Source organism: Dermochelys coriacea, chromosome 26 (assembly GCF_009764565.3).
Source record: "Dermochelys coriacea isolate rDerCor1 chromosome 26, rDerCor1.pri.v4, whole genome shotgun sequence".
In the NCBI taxonomy this organism is placed as follows: Eukaryota; Metazoa; Chordata; order Testudines; family Dermochelyidae; genus Dermochelys; species Dermochelys coriacea.
The window spans coordinates 11226738-11241606 of NC_050093.1; the positions used below are offsets into that span (position 1 = coordinate 11226738).

The following is a 14869-nucleotide window of genomic DNA, read 5'->3' on the forward strand; positions in this document are numbered from 1 at the left end:
CCCATACAGTTTGATTATTTAAAAACTCTTAGAGTAACTTTTAGTTGAACAAAAAAACCCGTAGGTTCCAACAACAAGAAGCAGTATGTGCTCTGCAAATATGAGACCAATGCACAGATACCTAGGACATGCAGAGGCAAGATTATAGCACTTTGCACTCAGGGAAGCATATTTCTGAAACTGACCCCAATAAAGAGGGAGCGTTAAGGTGCTCTTTGATATCAAAGGTAAACGCTCACGTCTCTGTGGGAACGGGGAAGACAGTGTTGCTGTTAAAGCACTGAACCATGATTTGGTAGGTCTGGGGTCATTTCCCAGCTCTATCAGACTACCTGTGTCATTTAGGCAAGTCACTTCATCTCTAGGTCTCAGTTCCTCATCTGTAAAACAGGGTGAATAATCCTTCCTTTCTCCCATCCTTCCTCTGTCGTCTATTTAGACTGCAAATCCTTGGGGGTGGGAACTGTCCGACCATGTGTTTATACAGTGCCTAGCACAATAGAGCGATAGCGTTGGCTGGGTTTTTAGATGCCACCATAAAAGGAATAAATAAATAACTGGTTATTGGCTTGGATGGAAAGATATTGAAACTAAAGGGGAAAGGATTAGAAGCCACAAGGAGGGATCCAACTGTGAGCCAAAATTTCCTCCCTGCCAGCAGCTACTATGCTACACTCAGGCATCCCTACCACCTGAAGCTGATCCAGCATCCAAGTGACCCCCACCACTCTTCTGGCAGCTGCTCTTCCCAACCATGATAACCAACATCCTTCATCTGAGTACTACCTGGTATACATTGTTCACAATCAGAAGAAAAACCTTAAAATGCACCCAATAAATGATTGGGGACTGATTAGACCTTGCCAACTCTGATCATGCTCAAGGACTGCTCCTTTTGCTTGTTCAGTGATGTACTTAAGACTGAGCCACACCTCCATTCTGCCTGGCTTGAGCATACAAACATTCGGTGCTCCTATGGAGCAAGGTTTCACAGCCCATTTGTAGCCAGAGAGGGATTCTGAAAGCCTAGTCGGCAAAGCCCTTGGAAATACCACCTTCCAGAGATCTCAGAGGGCTTACCAGGCATCAGTTATGCTTCACAAGCCACCCTTGAGGAAGGCAAGTAGCGGTTATGCCCATATTACAGTGTCTCAGTTGGGGTACAAGTGCCTGATGTAGAGACATCAGACAACATTGGATTGCCTTGATCCTACAATGCATTTTCAACACCTTACAGCGGGGCCAGGCCTTTTACAAGTATCCTTTGTGACTCCTAGGTGGTCTTGGGCTCACACCTGGTGCAGTCTATGCTGACTGCTTGTGGCCACCAAGGGGAGCATTCTGTCTACACCAATCCAGCTGATGCTCCCATAATGCAGTGCCCCAGAGAACCTGCTCCAAGAAGCAGGACCTCTTGGGTGGGGGGGAGGGGAAGCGGGGGAAGAGTGCGGCAGCCACTCTTACTTTCTGTTGAGTCTCATTTTTTTGCTGCTTCATGAATAGAATAAGGTGGAGCAGCAGAGCTGGAGACGCTGTGGGAAACCATCTTCACCTAGAACGGGTGGGGTCCCACAGCAATCAGTTCTGGGTGCCACGTTTCAGGAAAGATGTGGACAAAAGTCCAGAGAAGAGTAACAAAAACAACTGAAGGTCTAGAAAACATGACCTATGAGGGAAGGTGGAAAAAATTGGGTTTGTTTAGTCTGGAGAAGAGAAGACTGAGGGCAGACGCGAGAACAGTTTTCAAGTACATAAAAGGTCATTACAAGGAGGAGGGAGAAAAAAGTTATTGTCCTATCCTCAGAGGTTAAGGAGAAGCAGCAATGGGCTTAAATTGCAGCAAGGTTTAGGTTGGACATTAGGAAAAAAACACCGACAGTTAGGAAGTTAAGCACTGGAATAAAATTGCCTAGGGAGGTGGTGGAATCTTCATCACTGGAGATTTTTAAGGTTAGACAAACACGTGCCAGGGATGGTCTAGAGAATATTTAGTCCTGCCTTGAGTGCAGGGGATTGGATGAGATGACCTCTCGATGCTATGAAACACATTACCCAACAGCATTTGCAGACACATCTATGGTATTTACATGACACCTATTACCATGGAATCAGAGAACCTCACAACCTTCAATATATGTATCCTCAACACCTGCATAAATTAGGCAAATACAATCATTTTACAGATCAATAACTCAGGCACAGAGAGACCAAGTAACTAATCAGGGAGTCAGTGGCAGAGCAGGGAACTGAATGCCAGGCTAATCCCCTAACCACCAAGCCATCCTTCCTCTCTTTTGCCCACCCTTTGCCTGTTTGGATCAATGGTTCTCAAAATTTATTTTGTCACACCTTGGTTCTGTGTGTCTGTAGTAGTTTATGCCCCACCAGCACATATACTGACAGATTAAAAAAACCCACCATGAAACTCACTAAATATTGAAACAGTAAGGCAGTAATTCAAATGGTGCCAACAATCCATTGTAATAAGAGCAAAACTGCAATTGTGATCAATGCTCACTATTAAACGTGCACACAGTGTCGTAGCAAATAGATTAACGTACAGATGTCAACAACGTTGTACAAGAGAAATCCATCAAAATGCACAGCGCCATCCAAGAACCTTATATGTCTGGAGAAATCAGCTTTGCTAGTTATTCATTACTGCATACAAGTCCCTGTCACCCCACCCCACACCTGCCCACCCCTCACCTCATGCCCCTTCAGAATACATTCTGCACCCTCCCAGTGAGAGCGCCTCTGGTTTAGACCATACCTCTTTGGGACATGGCTGGTGTTTTACAATGTACTTCCCTACTAAAGATTCAGATAGGCCCCTAGTGGGATTTTCAAGAGCACCTAACTCTTATGGACTTCCGTGGAATTTAGGCACTTACGTGCTGTTGAAATCTCACAAAGCATCTTTAGGCACCTAAATACATTTAAAATGATGGCCCCTGGTGACTAGCACAAGACCACACAGTCTGCAAGGGAATGGGAAACTGGACACAGATGTCCCAAGCTAGTACCTTAATCATTAAGTCATCCTATCTACTTCTTGCCTGCCTCAGTCCCCTCCTATAAGGGGAGGTTTCTCTGTAAACTACCCCCCCCCCCCAAGAAGAAAGGCAAGCATGTGCCTCTGACTCATTTGTACCTACATACAGCAGTGCTGGGTATTTTGGTCTGTATTTATCTATGTATCATGAGTATTTCCGACTCTTTTACAGATCGCTCATAACAGTTTCATAAGCAGTTTGCAGAACTCCAAGGATTGAATTTTGAACAAGACTTCCCTACATCTCACATGGAATCAGCCAAAAATGTTCATGCAATTGCTGCCTAATTCACAAGTTTACAATAGAGTTAAGATCACAAACTTAAAAAAAAAAAAAAAAAGAAAAATCACAACTCATGAGTCAACAGCAGCCCCAGGTATATTTAGTGACTAGGCAAGATTTCCCATAGATCCATTTTATTCCACTGTGGCAGTGATTACATTTTGGAAATAGCATCTTAAGAGGGCTTTCTGCTTTCAAATCACCTTACAAACTGTCAGTAACACATCCTTAAGATATGCCGGGGAAGGGAAGTACAAGTTATCCCCATTTTACAAGTGGGAGAGTGGTGAAGGAACATATCCATGTTTCTGCAGAGAATTAGATCCAGAGCCAAAAGGTAGGAATACAGGAGGTAAATTCCACAAACAAGTGCTAAAAGCATAGAGCAACAGGCTTATAGGTGTATTGCTGACATCAGGACAGAGGCATGCAAACATTAAGGGTCTTGTTAATGGAGTTTCTTTTGGACCGTGTTTTCCTGGGAAGAGGGAGAAGGAGAAATCAATAGATTTAGCTACGTCTTAGCATTTGGGGATGAGTGGCCGCATAATAATTTCAGAGTGCCTTCCATGTAAAATAGTGAAGTCCCTGGCACTTGTCCCTTTATGGGGGTCACAATTCTGCTTGGGGTTTTTTTTTTGTTTGTTTGTTTTTTGATTGTCAGAGATAGTGGAGTAGAAGGGGATGTCAGTGTTAGGAGTAAAAAGAAAAGGAGTACTTGTGGCACCTTAGAGACTAACAAATTTATTAGAGCATAAGCTTTCGTGAGCTACAGCTCACTTCATCGGATGCATTTAGGAGTGTCATTCTTATGATGCAAGTTCAAGTGATTTCCTAAACGTGACAGAGACCCATTGGTGCCACCCAGCAAAGGGGTCACTGCTCAATGTCAGCAACTCGCTACACCCAACACATTGCTGTCATAGTATTTATCTATAAAGAATGTCATGTAAGATCTTAAATGAAAACCAGGATTACACAGACCCTCAGTTGCATGATGGATGATATTTAAGAAAGTGTGTCTATGTACTAAACATAGGTTTTAAAACCTATGTCCCAAGCGGAGCTGACAGACAGACAGGAGATTATTTTCATTTGACAGAGACACACACAATTTAAGCATTATAAGCCAACACAATGGTAGCCAGATCTGCATATGGAGTAAAGAGAGGGATGAGAAGACACAGAAGACTGTCTCTGGGGTCATCCTGTCTCTAGGGTGCAAAAAAAAAAAAAAACACACCACACCCCAATGACCTTTGGGGAGCTAAGTAGCAGGCAAAAAGGACAACATTTTATCCTGCACCTAGGGAGTAATCCAGCAGCATGATTACACGCGTGAAAATGGAATCTCAACCAGAGTTCGATTGAAATCAGTCGAGGACATTTGGGTAAGAGAGATTTCTTTAGACAAGGGCTTAGATTGTTCAAATTAATACACAATAAAATGTGTACAATTCCTTTTGTTTTTTTAATGTAACCTATTGTTCTTATCATCCTTACTCGCTCTCAATCTTTGTAAAACTTATAATTGCTTCACTATAACTATGCCAGTGTTATGTTGGTATACAAGGCCCTGATCCTGAGTTGTACCAATCAAACTGTGTTTACACTGCTCCTTCAGGGACAGCTTAGCTGGTCATTTCTGCCAGTCACAGCATTCTGGATACTACAGAGGGAACATTCAAGGAACTCGGGGGCGGGCACGTGCCTATTACTAGTCTGAACTGAGAATGCAAGGCCATATCTGTGTGGCCAGTTGCCGTTGGTTTCAGAGAGCTGAACTACCGCAGACCCAAACGAGACTGCTTTACGCAAAGGGTAAGTAGCGGTGAGGTTCCTCAGACCCCTGGATACTCCTGGGGAGCGTCATACTAACTATTTCAGAAGATCCAGGAAGACAGTCTTCTATTTGGCCCTCACCATTGGGTCACTTTTCTTGTTCCCGTAGCTTGGGGTTTGGCCAGTATAATTTAAACTGGGGCCGCTAGTCTCTTGGCTACAGAAATTATACGGGACACCAGGCAAGAAGATCACAATTGTCCCTCCTGGCCTTATATCAAGTCTCTCTGAACAGCAATCCTAATTACTTTGGAGTTAATGCCCTATCCAGGGCTACCTGCCATCAAAACAGTTGGTACGACCAGCAGCAAGTTCTCCATCCAAATAGAAACCACCACCTCTGGCTTTTAGTATACTGGTCTATAGTTAAACCCCCCCACCACACACACACACACACACACACACACACCCTGCCAAGATAGGAGACTCCATCTCCCCAGTCACCTTTCCTCGGCATAAGACCAGATTCAAACACTAAAGCCCACGTAGATGGGAGTACAAAGGATGAGGAGCTCTCAGCTGCTGCTTTTCATCTACATGTTCATTCTCATCACCAGTACTTAATTTGTTCTTCAAAATGATTTGATTGAAGCCAGCTTCCGAAGAGCACATTATTCCAGAGGAGTTTTAACCCAATACTGTTACAGTAAAGAGGGTTTTGGCCCAAGGTCAGCAGGAGGCTCTACTCCTGCAAGATATGCCAGTGACTTCCACATCATGGTCCGCAGAATAGAAACAGGAGAACTACAGAAGAATGATGATCTTGTGGAGAAGGCCCTGGACTAGGACTTGAGACCCAGCTTTGATTCCCGACTTGACCATTGACTTGACTCCTTGTGCAATTTTAGGGATGTTGCTTCATTTGCTTGTTGGGGGGATAATACTCCCCCACCTCACAGGTGCGTAGGGGGGAAATGAGTTTAATATTTGTGCAGCGCTCTGATACTACAGCGATAGAGACCCTATATGTGCTCCTATCGCAACAGAACGTTGCGTAGGCCTGCTCCTGGTTTCCAGCTGTAAATTGAAGACCGCTATTAATCTGATTAATACTTCATCTAGAGGTAACTCCTGTGCCTGCCACAGGAGAGGGCAGACTGCAAGGAGGAAGTCTGAGAACCCCAGAGATGTGCCAGAGTCACCTGGGGGGGGGGGGAACAAACAGGTTTCCCCTTTGATCTTGCCAATGCTTCCCTGCCAGTATCATAAGCAAGAACCTATCACCTCATTAGCTGTTCTAGTGGCGTATTATTCTTCCTTCTGCCACCCCCAAACAAGTGCAGTAGCCAATCCCAGACTTAAAAGATAAATAGGTTTCTTACGCATATCTGAAAGATCTGTCCCCACCCAGCAATGAGTTCATGCTACACTGGTCAAGTTATTTATTCTATTACCTTCCATTATTAGCAAAGGCTTAGTTCGAATCAGTACTTGTGCTTATAACACCTCTGTCAAAGATATCCAAACTCATTACAAATATTAGTTATGCCTCACAACACCCATATGGGCAGGCAAGCATCGTTAGACCTCACCTATCCATCTGCCAAATGAGGCCGAATGGTTAGCCAACTACCCCAAAGCATTGCAGTGAATCAGAAGCTAGGAGAAGAACTTGAATTTCTGATCTGCAGTCTGCCCGCTAAACCATGTTTATCCCTTCCACTTGGCAATTCCATTCAAGAGCTGGAAAGGGGCTTGTCAGAGGGAAGTTCCACTTTCAGGTTAGGTTAAGCGAAGAAAAACTGCACCATGCTCAAAGACCATACAGGACCTTATCTAAAGCCAATGGGAGTCTTCCCACTGACTTCAGTGGGCTCTGGGTTCAGGCCTCCCACTTTGTACAGTTGAGCCAGAGTTAAAGGGGACCAGAAAACCCCACTTAACAGACCCAGTTTCTAGCCCTGATGCTACTGTAGTGCACCTGAGCAGTTTGGAACCCTTCATTAGCCAGGAATGAATACAGTGGCATGCCTGGAGTGTGGCAGCGCTGCATACACGCAAAGCCAGATTTCAAATCCAGCCAGCCTTTGCACCAAGACTGTCCCCACACACTTTGGTTTTGTTTGAAGGATATTAAGGTTATGAGGGCAGTCTGTCCAAGGGGAATGTGGGACGGTCACAGTTCAGCAATGGGATACGCAGTCTTTCGTTTGTAGGTTGCCATGTCAAACCCAGACCAGCTCTGCTGGTCCTAAAGCAGTTCTATTAGCTGGTCCATGGCATGTGAGTTTCTTGCTTTCAATCCCGTCCAGGTGTCCACACCAGAGTCCTCTCTCACCCCAGGGAGTGGAATGACTCTCATCCTTGTAAATTGCAGAGGCCAAGAACAGAGTGGGCTGGGATGCTGTGCCCCCTTGCCCATGGAAGGGGTCTTCCCCGAAGAGGAAGGGGTACACTGTTGTGGCTGGGGTGGGGAGGCTTGCCTTGACACTACTTGCACTGGGCCTATTCAGTAGTTAAATGGAGCATTTGCTATGTATAAAAATTTTATTAAGATGTTTAAAAAAAAAGCAAACAGTACAGAGTTTAAGCATAGAAGTTTCTGGTTATCAGGGAATAACATACAGATTATCAAGGGGTACGAAGTTCAGTTTAAGATCAGATGGCATAAGTAGTAATCTGCAATATCCCCAATTGGTGGTAAAAACTTAACGGGTCAAAATACAGACATTGAGATATGAAGGTATGTTGTTCATATAATAGCTATGTTCACGTGTGGAGTATGATGAGTGGATACGATGAGGAGGATAGATTGACCCTCATTTGGCGAGATTTAACTTTCAGTGAGTATATTACGCAACACCCAATAGCTCCAACTACAACCTGGATCCCACTTTGCTAGGTACTACATAAACACCGGGGGCCGAGGGGGGAGAAAGAGAATTTCAGTCTCCAGGGCTGTCAAGCACCTTTCCACGAGCACTGTGCACAGAAAAAAAAACAAAACAAAACACACTTGTTTAGAACACCTTCTGCAGTTCAGTCCATTGGCTTCTTCCCCAACACCCCGATTATATCTAGGGATTATGAATGCACCAGTGGCCAGAGCAAGTTGTGCTAAAAGAGAAGAAACACTTAGGCGCTTGTGAAATTTATACAACAAGCCACTTGAGATTCCCCAGGCTCCTGGAGTTACATATTCACTAGAGTTACGTAGTTCCTTCATGCTGAGCTCATCTTGTTAAGAGCGTGCTGTGTGTCACAAGCTTTAGCTCAGGATATCAAAGTTCAAAAGGCTGATGGCTAGAATGTGGACTAGCCAGCGCCCCATCCATACTGCTCCTATGCAAAGGCAGGCATGTTCCCCATTTCAAGTAGATAAAGGGATTAGTGTGCAACCCAAAAACGTCTGGTGTTCAGAACGAGCTGAACATGGATATTTGGTACAAAGCAACCCATAGAGGCCAACAAATCGTCTCAACTAGAAATAGTTGGGCTTTACTCCGATTCCTGCTCAAGTCTTCAAAAAACTTCATCCAAGCTGGGTTGTCTGAACTGCGTAAGTGGGATCTATGCTACTAGAACAATGGTACCCGAGAAGTTACAAAGCTCGTCACTTTTAAAATATCCTTTTGCAGGGTTGGTTTCGCTAAGATCTAGTAAAACACAAAGCCTACACAGTCTACACTTAATTGTTGCAACAGCTCATTTCCATAGGTATTCTATTCCGTATCACTGAATGTTAGGATCTACACCTTGGTGAGGATAATCTTTCTAGTTATCGTACACACTCACCAGAAATGGCTGCAAAATTTGAGTGAAGAGCCCAAAAACCGTTAAGCCAACTCCTCCGAGTTACACGTTTCTACAAAATCAGCATCACAAAGCAAAATAAACCAACACATAGAAGTTTTTAAAAGCAGATGTACATAGAATGGGAAGAAATGTCTTTGGCTGCTTTTAGTCAGAGGCAACAAGTGGGAGGTTAGCTTTGATGACATGAGCCTACCAATATGCAAACACGTCTTTGACCAAATTCAGCCCTCTGTTACACCCATGTAGTTTCCGCGGTTACACGGGGGTAACGGCACAGAACACGGCCCTTGGTAACTTAAGCCATTACGTACGAGCAGGACACTCATGCAGTCTGAGGCACAAGAAGCACAGACATATGAACTCCTTTGCAAGTCTGTTACTCCCTTTAAACTAGGTTTCCACCATCCCAGCCCTCTCCCATCACAGCCACATCCCCATTGCTTCTAGCTCCAGTCTTCTTAGAAGCAGAGATGAAGAACTGCACTCAATTCTACTGTCCTTTTTTTGAGAGCAGGATACTCGTGGGACTCATTAGCCGCCATTTGTGATACATCCAGGGAGAAATTCTGGCTTCATGAACATCAGTGGCAAAACTCTCATCGACTTTAGGAGAGACATTCTGACCCCCTTGATTTTAAAGCAGGCCTTGAAGGGTTCCAAAAACAGCATTAGCCTTCTGGAGTACCTAACTCTCTGTAAGCTTTCGTGGAGAAACTCTTCAAAAACTGGGCCCAACACCACAATTGGATTAAAGAAAGATGGCGGTTCATAGATCAGGTTGCCAACCCCCCAGGATTGCTCTGGAATCCCCAGGAATTAAAGATTAATCTTTAATTAAGGTTATGTGATGTGATGAAACCTTCAGGAATACATCCAACCAAAACTGGTAAACCTATTCATAGAGTGACTGAACAAGTCAGCCTTTAAATTCACTTTAACCACAGAATAGAGAGTTATCTGTATTAGTACTCTACCATCATCATCCAAGTTCCTCACCCCATCTACCTTATTCCCAAAATTAAAAAAAAAAAAAAAAAAAAAAAAACCACAGAATTTTTTTGTTGCAGGAAAACAAGAGTCCAAACATAATTCGTATCTGGAAAGGAACACACATTTTTATGGAGAAATCCACCCTAGGGCAGGGGGGAGAAATAGAGTTTGGAAATATCTGCCATTGGGTGCATTCCAAAGTACTGGCTCTTCCTGGGTTCCTTTATGAGCCAGGGATAAGTCATCCTCAGCAGAATTTGTTCAGCAGGATCCAGAAGGGGCAACTAAAAGTCACACTAGGCAGAGCTCCTGCCACTTGAGTTCCAACAGTGCTGGTTAAACTAGTTCCTCGAGTTTGCAAGGTGCGTACACACACACATTATTTCAGACTACAGTTCTTCAGTCACTTTTGCAAAAATTCCATCTTGCTTTGACTTTCTATGCCTTGTGCCACCCCACCAACTTGACATCCTTAGATAAGCAATGGGTAGGAAAGGCTGTATTCTTACCCAGCCAACATCTTAGTTCACCTCCACCTAATGGGTTTCTTCCTCTAGCAGAGAAGCATGAGGCTTCTGGGCTCAGCCTTTCAAAATTGCCAAGCAAGCACACGTACCCAGTATCATATGGGTGCGAGCAAGTTTTCCATCCGAGATGGATCCAGATTGCACCTGCTCAAGGCCCGGGTTGCTAGGCTGCTCTCCAGATCCCTAGCGCTGCCAATGCGACTCGCTTCCTTAAACACCCCTGACTGAGCATTGCAGTGGCACATTGAATGCAATGCCAGCCGGCAGGCAAAATGTGAAGCTGCAGTATGTTTGATCTACACTGCCTCCCATGTGACCCAGATTTCCTCAGCTGTACCCTCTGCTTATGGAGGGTGATCTCCTCTTTTCCCCCATAGCAGCATGATCTCATGGGCCTTCACTAAGCCATTAGCCCCATTAAGTGGGCTGGTGAACAGCAAGGCCTTTAAGACATGCACCAAGTAGGAGATGCTCTCAGCATCCTTAGGGATTTTTGACCAGTTGTAGCAATGGTCCCGTTTGAGGGAACGGACCCAGGCACCAGCATCCAACAGAAGAACTGACTTAGCTCCTCTCACATCCTGGTAGCTTTGCTCCAAGGCACGCATCATACCTCTTTTGCAGGCTTAGCTGTGCCCTGTTTACTTGTGCAAGCAGGTCGATGGCAGACTCGGGACCAGGAATCAAACACCGGGTCCCAGTCCCCTCCCCAACCACTAAGCCATGTTTAGAACCCAGGAGTCCTTAAATCCAGGCCTCGCTCTCAGCACAGACATTCATTCACAAAGGAGCTCCAGCAATAGGTTATTCTGCAGAGGTACAGGGCTATCAGGATAGGATTTCCCCCTTGCCATGCTTTCTCCCTCCATCCCAGCCCTCTAAACCGTGGGCTACAGCACAGATTAACTGAAATGCATACAAATACAAGTTATGAGGGCTGATCATGAGAGGTCCCAGAAGCATGGAAGCTTTCTTCGGGCTGCTATCAGCATCCCGGGTAGGACTTGCCAGCAGCGATTATTCACGCATAAAGAAGTCTATTTTTTCCTGTGTTACAGGGATGAGGCCAGAGAGCAAGTTTTAGGCCATGTGTGTAATGACAGCAGGATCAGGTGGTAGTTAGCCCAGTACCCGAGCTCCCACTGCAAACAGGGCCTTAAAGAAATAGGCCAATATACAGTCTGTATATTTAAAAGTCTGTGCCTCAGCAAGCAGGAGCAAAATCACCATTGCTACCAGTTTGTGGGTTGTTCTGGATGATACATTTGGCCTCCTCCCTATCTCAGAGTCAATGGCGTGCCCGCACCACAATCAGCCTTTCAGTCACCCTCAGGTAGGAAGCTACAGATCAACCAGGACTTGAAAAGGTTATTAGAGGTTTCCAAAACACCACAGTGAAGAAAAGAAGGGAAGGGGGAATCGGGGGGGGAGATAGGACCTAGGGAAATACTCTGTCCCTTCCAGCTGGCATAGCCCCCCGCCCCTCCACCCAGTTCTGATGCACCAGCTTCCATCTCCCTGTTAAGCTTATTCCACTCAATGCATTTGCAGAACCCCATACAATTAACTAAACGCTGCTCTCTGATTGAAAATTCAGAGGCTGTTGTGCAAAGAACGGCCTATGAGTAGGTCTAGTTAAAGGCAGCATTATTCTGAAGGTCGAGGGTAAGGTTACTAGTGAGAAACATTCAGAAGGTTCTGTTAGTGCCTTAGCATATGACACGCAACATTCTAGTTACACCAGCAGTGCTCCAGATCAAATAATAGTGATAATTTTATATTTATACACACACACACACACACACACACACACACACCAGCTTTCTACATTGCAAGCACTTTACATCCAGTTTAGAGACACCTTTAGGATTCCAAGCCCTTACTGTCAGTTTTTTTCCCCCCCCCTTTTTTAAAAGCACTTTGCAACCCAAACACGTAATCTGGATTCCAGTGTTCTTTGCAGTAGCCCCACATCCCGTACCCCAACCAGAAGTTTGCCCTACTTGGTCTGTAAAATATGCACTATAAACAGAGGGGAAATTTCCTACAAAGGTAGGAAAGGAGGAATCTGACTGAAGAAAGTTAGAGAAAAAAAGACCATTGCTTTCATTGTTTATAGGTGCAGAGCTCCTCCACTATAACATGCCACGATTTTTGTTTTTAAAGCATTCCAAGTTTCAAGCTGGGAAAAATCCAGTCCCTGCTGTTTTTATGGTGTCCTTTGGGATTTCTAAAAGGAATCCCTATTACCCCCAATTGATTTACATATCTGAAAAACCAAAAAGCTGTCTGCTGTAGATGCCATCAGATCACAAACCCCTCCAGGGCAATGAAATCTTGGGGGGGGGGGGAGGGGAGAGAATGGGTGATTAAAGAAAGGCCACAGCTTCTCTGTTCATAGTAAATGGAACAGCTTTCGAAAGGAAAAATAAAGACATTGCAATCTTACCTTCAGCCAGCACTTCATCCACCGTCACCTGGTATCTCCCAACATGGAACACTCTGCCGACGTACCCACTCCCTGCCACTGTGTTACTGCCACTTCCTCCACTGGTACCAGAACCAGGGCCAGAACCGCCCTGCTCTCGACGAGAGTCAAAAAACTTCTTCATCTCGCCAGAGATATAATTGTATTATGATTAAAGGTGAGGTTATTTTTCAAGGTCCAATTTCCCCCCCCCTCCACCCTTCTTGATGCCGGCCAATAAAAATAATCCACTCTTACTGATGATTTGTTTGAAGTAGGGCAGATGCTTTTTTTTTCCCCCCCCCCCTCTCCTGGCAGGCACAGCTGCTCAGATTTAGACCTGCAAGGAGCACATAAAAACAAGAAGAGGGACAAACGATTACAAACACTTGGCAAATAATCAGGAAAAAATAAAATAAAATAACCCCCTTGTCAGATCTTCCCACCATTCCCCTAAATCGAAACTCGCAGAATCTTGCCCTTAATCACCCAGCCCCCAAAAGCATTGCAAGCAGTTGATTATAGAAGGATGATGTACCTCTTCCCGGGCAGATAATAATTCCATGTAACCCCCCCCCCACACACACACCTAGGAGCCAAAGGGGCGGCTGTCCCAGCGCTTTACTGCAAATAGGCTGGAGCTAGCAGCGGCACCGCGGCGTTAGCTCTGCTGCAGCCTCCCTGCGGGCACTGCACGGAGCATGGTTATAAGGTAACATTGCCACTTAAAGGAGGCGACCAGCAGCTGAGAACCAGAGACCATTACAGGGCTGCGCTGCCTCCAAACACCCCCTCCACCCCCGCCTCTCCTCCAGCTCCATCCAACCAGGAAACGAATTGTCACAGGAAGTCCCTGCTGCAATAAAGCGGGGTGGAGTGGGGAGAGGGTGCATGGGTGATTTCCCAGCCTCTCCCCAAAGCTGATCTTTTTAACCCCTTCAGGCCCAGCCTTATTCCCTCCCGCCTCCCCAGTAGATTTCAGCTGGGGAGCAAAAGGCTGGAAGGGAGGAAGGGGGCTGGGGGTGGTTCCGAGCCCAAATTAAAGCAGCAGCCAAGTAAACTGGCCATCAAAGAGTGGTGGTTTTTTCGTGTTTTGGGGTTTTTTTTTTTTAAACTGCCACAGACCGTCCCCGTCGCATGGCGTTCTGGGAGCGGTAGTTCTCCCAGGTGGCTGCCCTGGCCAGCTGTGCAAGGGAGGGGGGACTACAGTTCCCAGAATGCACTAGGAGAGGAGATGGAGGGGGTTGGAGTAAAGCATGATGGTGCGTTTAGTTGTCGACCTTATTCGGTGCCCCCCTTGGCTGGGTGGCTGAGGGGATGGAGCCTGGGCTGTAGGCTGATGGGTTTGATTAATAAATTAGTATAAAGAAATCACACACACACACCCCCTTCCCTCCCGGGCTTGCAGCAAGGGCGCCTGGGAGTTGTAGTTTCTCTGTACCCTACGGAAGCCGCAAGAGGGACATCATTCTGGCCAGAAGAGCAGAGCACCCAATAATGTTTTCCAGTGGAGCTGATTTCCTGATCCCCCTCTCTCCCCTGCTTGGTGGGAGTCTGTATACTCAACAGGTTTCAGAGTAGCAGCCGTGTTAGTCTGTATTCGCAAAAAGAAAAGGAGGACTTGTGGCACCTTAGAGACTAACACATTTATTTGAGCATAAGCTTTCGTGCATCCGATGAAATGAGCTGTAGCTCCCGAAAGCTTATGCTCAAATAAATGTGTTAGTCTCTAAGATGCCACAAGTCCTCCTTTTCTTTTTGTATACTCAACAGTCAGCCAGCCGCTTCACTTAAGCAAAACAAACGGGCTCTGCTGGGAAAAGCGGGGCTGGGCCGTAGCCCTGCTAGTTGTTCGCAGTAGCCGTGCTTTTTTTTTTAAAACAAATGTCGCTGTAATGATCATAAATATTCAGTGGGGGGGGGGGACTCCCACGCTTGTCTCCGCATGT

General features: G+C 45.6%; 1 protein-coding gene across 1 annotated transcript in view; it reads right to left on the reverse strand.

Annotated features, from left to right (window-relative positions):
* The window catches only part of AAK1 (AP2 associated kinase 1), a 117436-nt gene extending 103465 nt beyond the window's left edge, over positions 1-13971 (reverse strand). The window contains 2 exon segments of the mRNA XM_038384645.2: positions 12903-13260; positions 13459-13971. Of these exon segments, the coding sequence (XP_038240573.1) occupies positions 12903-13065 (163 nt within the window). The 5' untranslated portion in view covers positions 13066-13260; positions 13459-13971.
* Between the last annotated feature and the right edge of the window lie 898 nt (positions 13972-14869).